Consider the following 17,003-nt stretch of genomic DNA (forward strand, 5'->3'; position numbering starts at 1 on the left):
CCACGGGGGCTCAGAGCCCTGGAAGAAGACGGCGTGGGCCTCATCTGAAGAAAGGAAGGCCAGGAAGGCCAACCGTCTGAACAGATTTGGCCCTTCTTCCCCCAGACTGTCCCCTGCCTCAGTGAGCTCACGGCCGCCCCACTGCTTCAGGCAGCCAGACTAAGGCAGGGATGCGGGCGCAGGCAGCTTCCCACGGAGCCTCTTGCCTTTCCCTTGGATCAGTGATGCCAGGTGCTCTTGGCATGGAGCCTGGCACCGCTCTGTTCGGACAGGCCAGAGCTAGAAAGGGAAGGACAGGAGTGAAAGGGGAGAGGAGGCGGGTGCGGGGGGCCAGGGGCAAGCACAGAGCCATTCTTCAGAGATTAGGAATGAGGCCTCGCTCTGGCTTGGCTTCTGTTTGTACTGTGCATTTCAGCAGGTTCAACCCTAGTCGACTGGGCCCCCGCCAGGTGTCAGGCCCTGGGCTGGCAAGACACTGAGGGCAAAGGTGGATCAGAGGTGGGCTCCGCCTTCTGGGAGTCCCCAGCCCACGGCAGAACGTAGAACAGGTGCCTTTCGTACCACGTGGAGCCCACCAAAGTGCCCAAGGAGAGGCACTGCACAGCGCTCCTGGGTTTACAGGAAGGACACTCCCAGGAGTCCTGGAGGGGCCCACAGAGGCTCTGAGGACAAGGTCACTGGGGAGAACCTTTGGAGAAAGGGAAGGACTTTCATGCCCCAGGTTTCTACGGCCTGCCTGATCCTGCCACACGTGCCACTGTTGTTTAAAAAGGATAAGGGGCTGGCACTTCCTGCCAGTCCCACAAGGACAAAACGCTGCATGATTCCATCCCTAGGAGGCAGCTAGAGTGGTCACAGGCATAGGGACGGAAAGTAGAATGGTGGCTCTCGGGAAGTCAGGGAGGGGGGGTGGGGATTGTGGGTTTGTGGCTAGAGCTTCAAGTCTGCAGGATGAAAACGGTGCTGGAGATCGTTCGCACAACAACGTGAGCGTGCTTGACACTGCTACTGAACCATACCCTTAAAAATGGTTCAGATGGCGAATTTTATGTCATGTGTATTTTACTGCAAACCTTAAAAAAAAAAAAAAAAAAAAAAGACCATTTCCTGGAAGCCTCCACACGCTGGCCACAGAGCTGAGGAAAAAGCAGAGGTGCTACTGTTCTCTGGAAGTTCACTGTTTAACAAGCAGACAGGTAGATACATGTGGATGTCAGGGTAGAAGGGCATGAAGGGCATGGGCGGTTGCTCTTTTTTTTTTTTTAATTTTTTTTAAATGTTTATTTATTTTTGAAGGAGAGAGAGATAGAGCGTGAGTGGGGGAGGGGCAGAGAGAGGGAGAGAGACACAGAATCTGAAGCAGGCTCCGGGCTCTGAGCTGTCAGCACAGAGCCCAACACGGGGCTTGAACTCATGAGCTGTGCGATCATGACCTGAGCCAAAGTCAACCGACTGAGCCATCCAGGCGCCACAAGGGCGGCTGCTCTTAAAGGAGCCAGTGACATCAAGGAGCCACCCCTTTGCAGGGACAGTCAGGAAAGTTTTCACAGGCAAGGTGATGTGAAATGGGGAGCCGGCTTCTCAGGGGAGGAGGGTGAGGCAGGGGTGGTGTGTCAGGGTTGATGCCCCCACTGACATCTCCATTCTAAGGCGTGCTGAGCAAACAACTCGGGAATGGCGCCGGGATTGGGGTCCCCCCTCGCCTGTGTGAATGCCGGCATGCAGTGCCACCCTTCCTGTCCCGGCTCCAGCCACCAAGCCGCAAGCTCCGGGCTGCAGGCCAACAGCACAGCCTGCTCCTGCCCACACAGGCCCCTGGGCTTGTCACGTCTGTGAGTGCCACGAGGCGGGCACTGTGTCTGTCCTGCTCATATTGCATCCTCCGCCAGTAGCCCGGGGCTGGCCCACAGCAGGTGCTCAACCAATTTTTCCAGCAAGACTAACTCGGGCCTTTACTCAAGGAATCCTCCCCTCCCTCTCCCTGTGCCCAAACCCACCAGCCGTCACGACCTGGTGTCACATGCCCCATGCAGCCTTCTACAGCCCCCTCATTTGGAAATAACCACATATGTTTAACCCATTCTATCCCTCTAGGGGGTGTTCCTACCATGTCTTCTAGAGACGAGGAGAAGGGACCCACGTTAAGACACTGACCACAGACCCAGCCCATGTTCAGTGCTTTCCAGCATGGTCTAATTCCCACAGCCATCCAGGGGGTGGGTGTGTTATCACCATGGACAAATGAGGAGGCGGAGGGACTCATTAAATAACTTGCTCAAAATCATACAGCAATAGACGGCTGAGCAGGCAGCAAGACGCTGAGCTGGCTCCAGAGCCCCGTCTGAAGGGGCCCCCGGCTGAGTCATCTTTGCACCAGCCACAGTAGAAATGCTGAACATCTCATTCATGCCACGGAGACCGACAGAGCCAGATGGACGTCCGCTCTCGGCCCACCTCAGACTCTGGCCACGGCAGCGGTGAGCAGTCCCACGGGAGCTCAGGCTCAGCTCGTGCTGACGACGTCCAGTGTGGTCCTCCTTCTGCCCTAGAGCTTGTCGTACATCTCGGCTGCCCTCTGCCCCCGCTATCCCCCACTTGCCTGAAAGCACGGGGGAATTCGTGCCTCCCACGGACAACGTTCCAGCAGAGGGGGTAGGAGCCAGTCCGGAAGCGTCCGCCTGCCTGTCCTTCAGACAGACAATTCTGGGAGGCCTTCGGTACACTTCTTATTGGGAAACAGCCCTGGATGCCCACACCAGCTACTCCTATGGCAGTGCCCTCCTTGGTTCGATTTCCCCCTCCTGTCTCACCCTGCTCACTCCTGCTTCCTGGCACCATCTCCACAAACCACTGCATTCAGTCATTGTCTCCGGCTGTGCTTCTGGGGCCTTCCAGATGGCCAAGGACTCCGTTTCCCTTTTCATGTAAGGGCTGCTAGTAACCTCCAAAGCGAGTTGCCAAGATCTCTGAACATTGGGCATTTGTGAACTAAGATGGAAGTAGTTAGCAGGGTTTGCTGAGGACTCTCACCCGGCTTTCTCTGGAGTAGGCTGGCGGCCATGGAGTGCTGTGAGGCCCTACTGTGTGAGCCCGTGGGCAGATCGCCAGAAGCCCCTCATCCTCGGGAAGGATCCTTTGCAATCGACACATTCTCAAGGTGGCCTTGAGTCAATCATAGCTTCTTCTGGCTTTTAAAATGTTGTAAAGCACTATTAATTTAAATGCCAGAGTAAAAATGGCCACAAATTCTTTGACACTCCTGCATCAAGAGGTGAAGTCTGTTTGTCCTACCCTTGAATCTGTGCTGACCTGTGACTGCTTTGACCAAAAGAGTATTTCAGAAGCAACACTGTGTCGGCTCCAGGCCCAGCCTTTAGGAAGACTGCCAGCCTCCCCTTGACCTGTTGGCGTCCTGAGCCGCCATGGAAAAGCCTGGCTACCTGGCTGGAGGCACCATGTGCGGGGGGGGGGGGGGGGGGGGGCGAGGGGGGGGCCTGAGACCAGATAGGGAGTAAGAGGTGCCCCACAGAGCCTCACCTTCCCAGCCATCCCTACCAAAGGGCCACACGTGTAAGCGAAGTCATCTTGGAGCCTCCAGGCCAGTCCTGCTGAGTACTGTCCTGCTGAGTGCTGTTAAGTGACCCCAGCCAATACTACATGAAGCAGAAGAATCACCCAGCCGAAGCCTGCCTGAATTTCCATCCCAGAAAACTGGGAAACAGAATAACAAAATGGCTGATGTTTTAAGCCACTGTGCTTTAGAGGAGTCTGTTACACAGCACTAGGTACACTAACAGTCGTGCTCGGTCATTGCTGATTTTGTTTGTGGTGCACGGTGATGCATATCTGCATCAACAGAATTTGGGGCGTGAATCTAAGAATTACATATATATGTATTTATATGGAAAAGAATTATAGATAGATAGGTAGGTACATACATACATTGCAGTTCGGACGAATTATCCGTACCCTCTTGCTGAAGCAAATGTATAACTCATTCCAGAAAAACACCTCCTCCAGAAAACCTCCATTGGTCATGTGCTGCCTGTGAATCCAAGCTATTTATATAACTTGCCATGTAAGTGTAATCCAACTTCGAGGCTGTTTCTACATTTACGGATCCATGTGTTATAATGTAAATTTCTGTTTAGAAGCTCATTATTTTCCGTTACAAATCAAATGACAAGCAACCCATCAGTAGAGAGACAGAGTAGTATAAAGGTTAGGAGTGTGGATGCCAGGGCCAGATGGGCTCAAAGCCCGAACTCTCCATTTTGTCCCCTGTACACCTGGAAGAGCCACAGAAGCCTCTTCGCAGGGTGGTGAGGGTAAAATCAGTTGATGTGTGCAAATGCTTAGAACAGTACTTGGCTCATGATAAGGCCAGACAGGCTAATGACAACTTGTTTATTTTGTCCTCTTCGATTTTGTTCCATCACCTAGTTCTTTCTCCACCAGAACAACATAGAGCAGCCCAGGGGGATGGTGTGTCCGCCCTGTGACATTAGCATAGACTTTGCCCAGAGCCTGCCTTTACGAAATCTCCATGGAACTGGCTGATAGTTGAGTGAGCATATACTCCCCTTAGATATCCGACATCTTTTAAGTAACTTCTTCAGGTACAGAGTGCCCCGGAGGGCCAAGTACAAGGTGGCGTGGACTTAGAGAACGGATGTGTTAAACCCACCTGCCTCGGATCCCCCGTGCCGCAGTCTCCTTGCTGGTTTCCAAGGTGAAGTTATCCAGAGACAAGCGCCGCAGGCCCCCTGCAGTGGCTTCTGGCCCGGGTGCGGGTGTGAACAGCGCGTTTTCCGAGTCCGACAGCCGCTGAATCCAAGTGAGAGGCTGAGACTGGGCCAGGTGTGCAAGACTCGTATTGGCCATTTGCACACACTTATCATGGTCTGAAACTTGGAAGAAAAAGATAAACAACATAAACACACGCAAGCATGACCCTCGATCTATCACTCTCAGGGCAACAACACATCACAGACCCCGGTTTCTATTGTTGCTTTTCTTTCTCCACAATTCATCCTCAGGCTGACTCACGGGGTCCTTGCAGTTAGCCAAGCCTTCCTAATTAACACTCACTAGTGAAAGCGACCTTGGAAACACAGCAAGGGTAAGAGGACTCTCTCCCTCTCCCTGCAGCTGACAAGCCCCCAGCCAAGGGTCTGATGGGTGTTAACACTCAGGGCCATGTCACAAATGTCAGCAGAGCCTCGTGTAACATCTGCTGTCGCCATCCCCTCTGCTCAGTGCCTTTACAAAACTGTCCTCCCAAATGTAACAAGTGGGTCTTCAAATTACCTGGGCTCTAAGACCAGGCTCTGGCCCCTGGATTATGGTCTTTAATCTCTACGCAGTTGAGTTTCCCTGGTAATATTTAAGATCCAATATTCTGAAATATGAATACGTATCAGATGTATTGAACCTCCCAGCCCCAAACTTCCCTTTCTCCTTCATGTGGAAGGATGTAATAAATGGCTCTGATGAATCCCCTGACTCGAGACCATGCATGTAAGTGACTCTTACCACTTCACTATTCATGTCATTCATAAGAAATTGAGATTTGATTGATAGAGTTCTTAAATTAACTAGGCTTTATAAAGCCAAGTTTGTATTTTGAAAAAGGAAAATGATGACTATATTCGGGCCATCTGCTCCCTGCTAAAACGGGGAAGGAAAAATGCTTGGGCACATGGCGCCTGTGTGGCTGCAGTTTTCTCTGTCTGCATATACGCGTATCTAAAGTACGGTGAAGTGCTTCCACTTTGAGGGTGTCCGTGAGCATCGATTTTTCTCAGGCAGAACCCCCTTTGCTACACTCGTGTCTGGTTCCTTGCCAGGGCTGTGCCCACTGAACAAGGTAGCCTTTTACAAATATTTCTTGAGAACTTTCTGTGTCCGAGACGTTTGGTACTATTACTCACCCACAGTGGGCAAGAAAGAACAAAGGACTATAGTCGAGTTAAATATGACCTGCAGCTTTTGCACAAGTCGTATAGTATCTTCCTCCAGAGCCTGGGCCCATTCAGACACGAGGCAACAACAACAGTAACATCAACACCAACAACTCACGTATGCTGAATGCTTATTACGTTCCAGGGACCGTGGTGAACATGTTCGCTATATGGCCTTATTTAAACTCCACAATAACCCTGTCGGGTAGATATTATTATACCCATCTTATAGAGGAGGAAATGGAGGCTAAGAGAGAGCTAATGATTTGCTCAAGGTCTCAGGGTTTGTAAGTGGTAGGGCAGGACCTACACTCAAGTCAGCTGACTCCACAGTCTGTACTAGAAATGGAGGTGCCCAGGACACAGAGACAAAGGCAGCAGCATGGGGATGTATCCGAGACATGCTCAGCCTTCTGATCACCAGGGCCCAAAGGGACAGTGATCTCAGGCTTAATTATGCACGTGAGATAACTTCATGTGTTCAGCAGCCTGCAAGACAACATGCAGTGTAGCCGGAGAGCAAAGAGAAGGACTCAGGGCAAGACATAAGTGAAGGTTCAGGCCAGGCTGGGAAGAGTCTGACATGCCATCCTAAGTCTGGGCTTTTCCCTGCAGACAGTAGAAAGCCGCTGCAAATTTTCAGCATGAAAGAACACAATCATATTGGTGCTTTTAAAAGGTCACTTTGAAGGCCAAGAGCAAGACAAATTAGACGGACATGACGGCCAGCAGTGAGCCCAGTTGAGAGCACTTGGGGACAGGTGGGATGTGATGAGAGGATGCGGGTTCAGACCCCCTCCCCCCCCCCCAGTTTCTTGCAGAGTGAGTGGGTGGTCTCAATTGAACAAGACAAAGATCATGGTGGAGAGAGTTGTATGGGAGGATGAGATCAATCATGGACACGCTGAGTTTGAAGGCCATATGGGGCCGTTAGATAGATGGACGTGGCCGGTTCCTAGCTGGATGCGATCACTGAAAATGGTGTCTGCAGACAGAGTTTCTAACGTGAAGAAATATTTTTAAAGGCAAAGAAAAATTGTCTAATTTTTCCAAAGAAGACATACAAATGGCCAACAGGCAAATGAAAAGGTGTTCAACATCACTCATCAACAGAGAAATGCAAATCAAAACCACAATAAGATGTCACACCTGTCTGAATGGCTACTACCGAGAAGACAAGAGACAACAAGTGTTGGTGAGGATGTGGAACAAAGGGAACCCTGGTGCCCTGTCGGTGGGAATGTAAACTGGTGCGACCACTATGGAAAACAGTGTGGAGGCTTCTCAAAAAATTAAAAATAGAGCTACCGTATGATCCAGCAATCCCCACTTCTGGGCATGCACCTGAAGGAAATCAAAACACTACATTGAAGAGATACGTGTACCCCGTGTTCACTGAAGCATTATATACAATAGCCAAGACATGGAAACAACCCAAGTGTCCATCAACAAAAGAACGGAAGATGCAATGTGTGTATATGTATTTTTATATATGATATATTTTATATATGATATATTTTACATCATGTGTGTATATATACCTCATATATGATATTTATACATCATATATATGATATTCTTTAGCCATCAAAAAGAAGGAAATCCTGCCACTTGGACAACATGGATGGACTCTAAGGGTATTATTCTAAGTGAAATAAGTCAGACAGAGAAAAACACATATTGTATACTCTCGTTTATATGCAGAATCTAAAAAGCTGAACAAGCAGAAGCAGAGAGGAGAATGGTAGTTGCCAGGACCTGGGGGCGGGGGGTGGTAAGGGAGATTAAGGGAGATGGGGAAATGTTGGACAGAGAGTACACACTCCCAGCTATAAGATGAGTAAGTTCTGGGGATCTAGTACATAGCATGGTGATTATAGTTAACAATACTCTACTATATCTTTGGAAGTTGTTAAGACAGGAGCTCTTTTTTTTTCTTTTTTTTTTTAATGTTTATTTATTTTTGAGACAGAGAGAGACAGAGCATGAACGGGGGAGGGTCAAAGAGAGAGGGAGACACAGAATCGGAAGCAGGCTCCAGGCTCTGAGCTGTCAGCACAGAGCCGGACGCGGGGCTCCAACCCACGGACCGTGAGATCATGACCTGAGCCGAAGTCGGACCCTTAACCAACTGAGCCACCCAGGCGCCCCAAGACAGGAGCTCTTAAACGTTATCACCACACACACACAAAATGTAATTATGGGAAGGGATGGAGGGTTTTTTTTTTTTTTTCAACGTTTATTTATTTTTGGGACAGAGAGAGACAGAGTATGAACGGGGGAGGGGCAGAGAGAGAGGGAGACACAGAATCGGAAACAGGCTCCAGGCTCCGAGCCATCAGCCCAGAGCCCGACGCAGGGCTCAAACTCACGGACCGCGAGATCGTGACCTGGCTGAAGTCGGACGCTTAACCGACTGCGCCACCCAGGCGCCCCAGGGATGGAGGTTTTAAGTACGTTATTGTGGCAATCATTTTGCAATATATAGGTGTTCAAACAATCATATTTTACACTTTAAACTTACATATTTATGTCAATAATAATGCAGTAAAAGAAAAAATACAAGAGAATAGCATCACCTCAACCCAGCCCAACAAAGAAAAATTGCCTGAAATAATCCTTTTAATGCAAATGTTAGATTCCTGAAAACTCTTAGGATGGTAGTATTTGCAGTTTGAGAGAATAATATATTATGAGCAAAATAAGCCTACAAGGTCTAGTTTTGCAAGGGAGCCTGTGGATCTGTATAAACATTTTACATTCAGTGGTATTAGGCAGTAAAAGCAATATTGATGATGTTTCACGCTGTATCTCAGCAATAGCAGGTAAAATATAATTAATTTACATTCATTATCTCCAGCTCCCTGCAAACATCCTAAAACTGCCACTCTGTGATCTCAGTGAAATATTTATAGTTTATTTTGGTTTGCTGCTAATATACCCCCTTTGTTTTCTATGTTTCGTTCTGCATCAAAACACTCAGTGATTTCGTTTCCTGGTTGATGCCGTGTCCCAGGACCACAGAACCCAGCGTTCACAGTCTCCACATGAACTGGCTAGCACTGAACAAAATCCCCACAAGCAGAAGCTGCTATTACTTCCCACACGGAGCCATGAACATGAGACGTGGACCTAGAAACACCATACATACTAGCCCAAGAGATGCCAGTGTGCTCACCTGAGGACACCAAGGCTCAGAGAAGGCAAGTGAGCTGCCCAAAGTCACACAGCTAGTAAATGTCACTGCCCTGAGTCTACTGGGCTGCAGGGGCCACATTCCAAGCCAGGGATTCTCAACTTTTATGTGTATCCAAATCACCTGGGTTCTTTGTCAAGTGCAGACTTATTCAGTAGATCCATATGGTGCCTGAGATTCTGGATCACTAGCAAGCTCCCTGATGATGTGCATGAAGAGACCACTGGATGAATATGAAGGCTGAAACGACTATATTATATTGTTCCCTTTCCTAAGTAAAGAATAAATAATGCTTAGAGATCAATAGCAAATGTGATAAATCCAACACGCAAAGCCAAACTTCTCTAGTCCGAAAGTCCCTGTTCTGGCAGGTTATGAAAGGCTGTACTGCAGAGTGAAATGCACAAGCACTAGGCTAGGGGAGCCACAGGTTCAAACCTCAGCCCTGGCACCCAGCTGGCATGTCACTTAACTTCTCCATGCTTCAATTTGCTTCCCCCAGTAATGCTGGTGCCTGCCTCATTCAGCTGCCAGACAATCGGGGTTTAAGGAAACAGTGTATTACGAGCATAAATGAGATAATTCATGGAAGGGCTTAGCATACTGCCTGGGAAAGTACTAATAACAGTAACAAATGGTTCCCTAGCACTTCCTAAATATTCAGTAAATACGAACTAGTCTTTTGTGATGTGTGGCCTCATTTTCACTAATAGTCTCTTTCCTAATTAAAGCAATAATACATGTGCATTGTTAAAGTTCGGTGACTATTGAAAAACACACAAAAGGGGAAATAATCATGCCTGTGTGCCTGGCTCACAAAGGGAATAACAAGCCCACAAAGGTACTTTGGTGCAGTTCATTTCCATATTCTTCCTTTCTCATTTTATAACACATTAACGCCGACCAAATTACTATCCTGGTGTCTATGCCCGTGCTATCCAATACAGTAGGCACATGTGGCCATTTAGGTTTAAACGTAAGTTAGTTAAAATTACATAAAATAGAAAATTTAGTTCCTCAGTTCTATTTGCCACCTTTCAAGTGCTCAGGAGGTACAAATTGGTAGTGCCCCCCATAAAGAACGGTGTAGATAGCCCATCATTGCAGAGAGCTCTATCCACGCCAAGATACGGCTTCGTGTTTTGCTCTCCCTCATTGAGCACCATATTATGTACATTTTCAAGTGTCATCAGTCTCCAAAACTGACTCTAATGTCTAACTTATAGACATGTGTTGTGATTTATTTCGCTAGTCGTCCGTGTTTGGGGACTTAGCTTGCTTCCAAATGGTCACTATCACAAATAACGTTCTAGTGAACACCCATGAGCCCATAAACAACCGTGTGTTTCCATATTTATCACCTTTGGATACGTATTTGTCAACAAGCAAAATTGCAGGGCTAGTGGACATGCACTTTTTTTTAAAGGCTTTTGATATATGTTCCCAATTGCACTTCAGAAAGATGGTATCCATTTACCCCACCCACCACCATGTTACTTATTTCAGCATTTACCAAAGAAAAACAAAACGTATTTCATTTTAAGATGGTATTTCTTGAGTTGTTAGAGACATCTAAAACTTTGTGGAGGTTTCTGGGTCAACTGTATACATTTACACAAATTATTTTATGAAACAAGAAACTTTCCGACCTGGAGGTTGAGAATATAGTGTCTACTCACCAGCTGCAACTGGCAGGAAGCTCATCTGGGCATTAAATCCATGCTGGGCAGAGCAGAGTCCCAGTAAATATTTACAGGTCTTGGCTGAATCAGTGACAAACGTGTGCTTTTTCCCAGTGATGCCACTTGTGATGGTGAACTTCTTTCGCTGAAGGAAGCAAACACGGACTTGAATGTATTGGTCATTTTGACCATCCTTGAAGCACAAGTGTCCAGAGAGTTATCAAATGCTGGAGCCTTCCGTTCAATATCAACGTACCAGGCGTCCAGAAGTGTGCGACAGGTACTGTCTGTCTGACCATGGCCCAATATGTTTTCTTAGATTAAAGAAAATCCCTTTTTTTTCTTCATTCACAAAGCAAATGTTTGTTTATCGGGTCATGGCTATCCACCAGGAAGTACGCTAAAATAAAATACGAAATGAGCCAGGCACACACGTGGCCCTCGGCAAGGAGTGAACATAATCCCCCGTGTGCATTTTGAAAGGCCATTAAATTACCTACAGTTTTCATTGCACAAACTCCCAGAAGGTGCAGACAAAATTTCAGCTGGTAGGGTTAGAGAAAAGATAAGATCGCTGTATGTATCCTCGTATTACTTACTGTATGAACAAGGCTCTGTTCTAAGTGCTTTCTGGGTATTGATTCACTTCATCCTCAAGGCCACAGAATGAGGGAGGTCATACCATTATCCTCATTCTACAGATGAGGAAACACACCAAGAGTCCTCAGAATGCAGCAGGAATTGAAGCCACGTCACCAAGCAATCCTTCTCCTCATTTATACCTTCAGGGCCCATATACAAGGTGATAATATTGTTCAGCTCAGTGGGAGAAACTGGAGAGGATTATCTACATGGGATTATCTATATGGAGCTTTGTGGAAAAGATCCATAACTATTTTCAATGCACGATGTTAATAAAAACAATCAAATACAAAGTAAATAGAGATGATATTAAGTATGGATTTAAATATAACTTCTAAATAAAATCTCTAGTCTATGGGGCACCTGGGTGGCTCAGTCAGTTAAGCGTCTGACTGAGGTTTCAGCTCAGGTCACAATCTCATGGTTTGTGGGTTCGAGCCCCACATCAGGCTCTGCACTGATAGTGCAGAGCCTGCTTGGGATTCTCTCTCCCCCTCTCTTTCTTTGCTGCCCCCCCACTCTATCTCAAAAATAAATAAGTAAACTTTAAAAATTTTAATAAAATCTCTAGATATTCTAGGTATTTCAGTAAGAACTTTGAGCTTGCTCTTAGAAAGATAATTTTATAAATACAGGGCTTATGCTTGAAAGTGTTCCCTGAAACTCCTGATCCTGGTTAATGCTAATCCCTTTTAATTCATAGTAGTTAGCATTTCCAAGAAGCTCCATCCACACTGTCAAGTATTAACAAAAGGCAGATAATTATTCGTTACTTTTCCTCTGAGAAACTTTTTTGCCCATAACCTAATTTTAAAAATCTGAGCATTTTCTAAATATTCTTTCACTGTATTGACACACGTAATGTTGAACCTCCTTATACTAATGTGAGTGGACTTGGAATCCAATCGAACTATACCATATCTAGCATTTTTTTAATAATGTATTTTCTCAAACACTCAGACGCTTCCCTAACATCCTTGATAATTTTTTCTTAATATTCCAATTATAATGATGCCTGAACTCCAGCAGTCGAATATTTGCTTTTCCAAACTTGAATATTTGCTTGGAATCCATCCCTGTGGTCAGTACATGTTGATATGCTCTCATATAGTCTTGACAATGTTACATTAAGTGCACCCAAGTATTAAAAAAAAATTTAGGTAAGTATTGTCATTTTGTAAAAATCTAATACCTACTCCTTGACAAATCTGAAAAGAGAGAATCATCCACATCCACACACACACACGTTTCTTTCAACTCATAAACTCTTGGCAAAACTCTTTTAGACACTAATGCTTTAAGGTATTACACACCACAAAGAGTGGAATTTCCTGTCAGAAAGCTGCAAGCGATCTCGACTTTAGTAGTCTGGATATTTTTTTCTCCATGTTGATAACGTCATTTAATGAGACACGCACATCCGCGAGCAAACTTTCACACAGGCGAGCTGCTCTGTGAACAAGGTGATGTAAAACTTGAATCTCAAAGTTTTCCGTACAAACAAGAAAAACGTATTTACACCCCTGTCGTTGCGGCACAAACACACTCGGTGCTTCCATAACATCACGTTCACTTCAAAGCATGGTTTTACCATTTTGCCATTGGAGCTAATGAAGTTGAGGGTCCTGGAGGGGCTCTGGCCAAGTCTTCACGTGTTCTTGCAAAGCGTGGAAAGCGAGCTTTGAAATGTGCAGAGCCAGAGGCCAGTCTGACAGAAATCTTCAGTTGTAAGAAATGAAAAACTGTAGTTTAATTCTTAAAAACACCCCTATCAACTGGCATTTCCATCCGATCAGGGATATGCTTTGTAACTGTATATACTGCACTCTCAATACATCACACGATATTTTTCCTTTATGGATAGGAATCACATGAAATAGAATTTACTAGATTCCCTTCACTTGTTGCACAGAAGCCCACAGCGGCACTGCAAAGAGCAAGTGCATCTCTGTGCAAAGCTGCATGTTTTGTGCATCTTACCAATAATAAAAATAACTTTCAGCCAGCCATGCTAGAAGAAAGTCTGAATTATATTTCTATTGCCTCTAGAGAAAATACTACAGAAGTGCCATGACATGGAAACATAATCAGAGCACATGCCACCAACATTTGAAAGAAGAAAGAAATTATAGCTCATCAGGGAGTTCATTAATAAAAGTAGTACTTTTTGGCTTCATAGTTCTGCAGTATTTGTTCACTTTTTTAAATTCACAAGCTTTGGTGATTTCTTTTCTCACTCTAAATGACTATTCACTTTCATTTCATAGTTTGTACTCAGAACTTTGTTTTCTTTTTTCTTTTTTTTTAATGTTTATTTTCCTTTTTTGAGAGAGAGAGAGAGAGAGAGAGAGAGCATAAGCATGAGTGGGGGAGGGTCAGAGAGCAAGAGGGAGAGAGAGAATCCCAAGTCCCCAACACGGGGCTCAAACCCACAAACTGTGAGAGACGACCTGAGCTGAAACCAAGAATCAGACCCTTAACCAATTGAGTCACCTAGGAGCCCAAAAAGGACACACTACATACAGAGAACAACATTTTCTTTTTTAAGAAGAGAGAGAGAGAGAGAGAGAGAGAGAGAGAGACTCCCAAGTAGGCTCCACCCTCGGCATGGAGTCAACTCAGGTTCCATCTCACAACCTGAGACCATGACCTGAGCCAAAATCAAGAGTTGGAGGCTCAACTGACTGAGCCACTGTATTCTTTTTCTTAAAGAGAGCCCTACAAAGCCTGTATCCTCTCCTGCCCTCGTGCATTTCTCTTCAAGCATTTTAACTACTGCTAATCATCGAGAACAGTTGCTAACTCGGGGAGGTTCATCATTCTACAACCAACACTTTCTCAACTGAATAACCTGAATTGATGTTGTCTCTGTCACAGACAGGCTGCCAACACACCTATAAATCACAGTCTTCGAAAATGACATCTTTTTCTATCTCGATAGCTACTTCCCTGCAGGCTGGAAAGATGAATGGTCTGCAATTATTTGAAGTATCTTGGCTTCTGCTATTAGGCAAATTTCAAACCAGCTGCTGGAGCTCACTCCTGTATTGTTCATAGAGTTCCCCATTTTCTGTGCAAGATGCCTAATTTGTGGCAAGCAATTGGTGACATTAATTCATGGGATGACTTTGCCACAAAAAAGACATTCATGCTGAGGAAGAGGATGATCACCAGGGCATGGAAATCCTAATTAGTGGCAAGGTCGTCTTGTTTTGTTTTGCTTTGCTTTGCTTTGCTTGGTTTTATTATTTTAAGCTACTAAGTTTGTCTTGTAAGCCTGATGACTTTCCAGCTTTAATCAAGAAATTGTCCCTGGCCATGGGAAAATGAGTATCTATAAACATTAAAACAACTTAAATATAAAGCATTTACTTAAAGGGATTGTTCAACTTTATAATGTCAAATTTCTACTTTTCAAAATTATATTTTAGGTTATCTGCCTTTTTACAGATGTTTTAAAACAAATTTCTTTGAAAATTTTGAATTAACCATGACCTAAAGAAAATAAGAAGCAATGCAATAGTATAGAATTAATTTAATCATTAAAATTCCTCAAATCTTTCAATTGAATTAAAGTAAGTCGAGTCATTAAAATTATTTTAGAAATTGCAAATATAAATGTTGTTTACTTTTAGATATGGTCAAAAATATTTGGGAAAAAGTCAATTTCCTGATAGTGTATTATAAGCCACTTTAATGAACTCAATTAAATTTTGTTCAGGTATTACTTTTAGATATAAGCTTTTTTTCTAAAGACAAACAATTTTTTTTTCAGACAGAGAAAGAGCGCATGCACACGCATGCACATGCAAGTGGGGAGGGGCAGAGGGGGAGAGGGAGAGAGAGAGGGGATCTTAAGCAGGATCCACACTCAGCACAGAGTCCTATGCGGGGTTCCATCCCACGACCCTGGGATCACAACCTGAGCTGTAATCAAGAGTCATATAGATGCTCAACCAACAGAGCCACCCAGGTGTCCCAAGACAAACAATAATTTATCATTAAATACTATCAAGAGTGGTATTTGAACAATATGTTATCTTCAATGGCCAAGATGGAAGAAACAGTTAGGTTCCACTTAGGAAAAGCTAACATCAGATTGCTGATTACTAAAACAGCAATCTAATCAGTAGGAAAATTCTTAAAACCCTAAAAGAAAATTAAACGGAAAGAAAAAGCTAATTTTTTGCATGGGCCAAAAGACAAAGAACTTCACATTTGATAACGAAATCATCACTAAAGTAATGGCATACTGGCTTCAGTGACCCACAGGACAGGCAGGTAGATTAGGGACCAGAACACTCTCATGTGGGGACACACATAATGCTTTGGGTGGCAGATTTATTGTAACTAAATTCAGGAAGTATATAAATACTCATGCAAATGGTGTTGAAATACAGTTTCAAACATTATACATTTAACAGGGATTTTTTGTTTCTAAAAAAAGATGCTCTTCAATTTTCAATGGGTATCAAAGGTTTGCAGTCCCCAGTGTCCTGTAGCACACCTGTAGTTCACAGGAGACAGGCCAGATGCCTCAGCATGCTGCGAGCACGGAAAATTTGAAACACAAGGGAAATGTTTCAAAACCTTGCAGATTTCACCCCGCCTACAGCAGACTCTCCCCTCCCATCTCCCACCACCAACCTTGCTCTCAACATCAGTGGATTCCCCAAATTAAGAAATCTCTACACAGAGGAAAGGCGTAGTAGCTCTTTTGGCTGATGGCTGATGGGGGTATAGAGGGACTGGGCAAGACATGGTGGGGAGAAATAGCCCCCTGAGAACTCTCCAGGCCCCCGGTAGGCTTCTTCCAAATATGCCACAGTATCTCGGAGTACTGGTTAGTACTGGTTAGACAGGCTGTGAGCTTAATCTGGTCAGAAGATGATCACAGGACCCCACTGCTCCTTTAAAGGGGCAACAGATCAAAGGAAATTGAAACCTTTATCAACAGAGTGATACTCACACAAGTAGAAATCTTGCCAATTTCTCTCCACTGAAAGCGTAAAGTTGCAATTCTGCTGTTGTTTTTCACTTCGTACACTATGATGCCCTTGGCACAGATCCCCAAGGCCATCTCCCTTTCTCGTGTCATCTTCTCTGGGAGGACTCGGTGAACCAGCACACCATATTCTGGGAGTTTCTGGGTGACCTACAGCAAGAAAAAGGCCAGTTAAGAAGAGACAAGTCACACTAGTCCAAAATAATGGGCTCCAAACCATTTTAACAGACGCCTTGAAAAAATTTTTAAAAGAGTAGAATTGCAAACTGAGTTTAGGAAACACTGGGTCAAACAGATCTCCTTACTACAAAATTTCTCACCTCTAATATGATAGCATTTCCTATCTTATTAACCCTAGGAATCCTTTTTTCATGGAGTACCTAAACCAAAACACTTGGAACATGTTATTATGAAAATGATACAACAGAGTAATAATATTCTGAGCAAGTTTTTAGAATGCAGACTCTTCTAGGTCACCTCAAGGTAAAGGATTCCTTTTCACAATTGTGTCCACC

The 17,003-nt window shown here is 44.9% G+C and overlaps 1 protein-coding gene across 7 annotated transcripts in view; it reads right to left on the minus strand.

The window, feature by feature from the left end:
• Nucleotides 1-17,003, minus strand: part of FRMPD2 (FERM and PDZ domain containing 2) — a 101,283-nt gene that overhangs the window by 35,988 nt on the left and 48,292 nt on the right. For all 7 annotated transcript variants that reach the window (XM_023240653.2, XM_023240649.2, XM_023240654.2 and 4 more), the window contains 3 exons: nt 16,453-16,638; nt 10,839-10,986; nt 4,688-4,910 (listed from right to left, as the gene is read on the minus strand). In XM_023240653.2, the coding sequence (XP_023096421.2) occupies nt 4,688-4,910; nt 10,839-10,986; nt 16,453-16,638 (557 nt within the window). The remainder of the gene's footprint in view (nt 1-4,687; nt 4,911-10,838; nt 10,987-16,452; nt 16,639-17,003) is intronic.

The sequence above is a fragment of the Felis catus genome, chromosome D2 (assembly GCF_018350175.1).
Source record: "Felis catus isolate Fca126 chromosome D2, F.catus_Fca126_mat1.0, whole genome shotgun sequence".
Lineage (NCBI taxonomy): Eukaryota > Metazoa > Chordata > Mammalia > Carnivora > Felidae > Felis > Felis catus.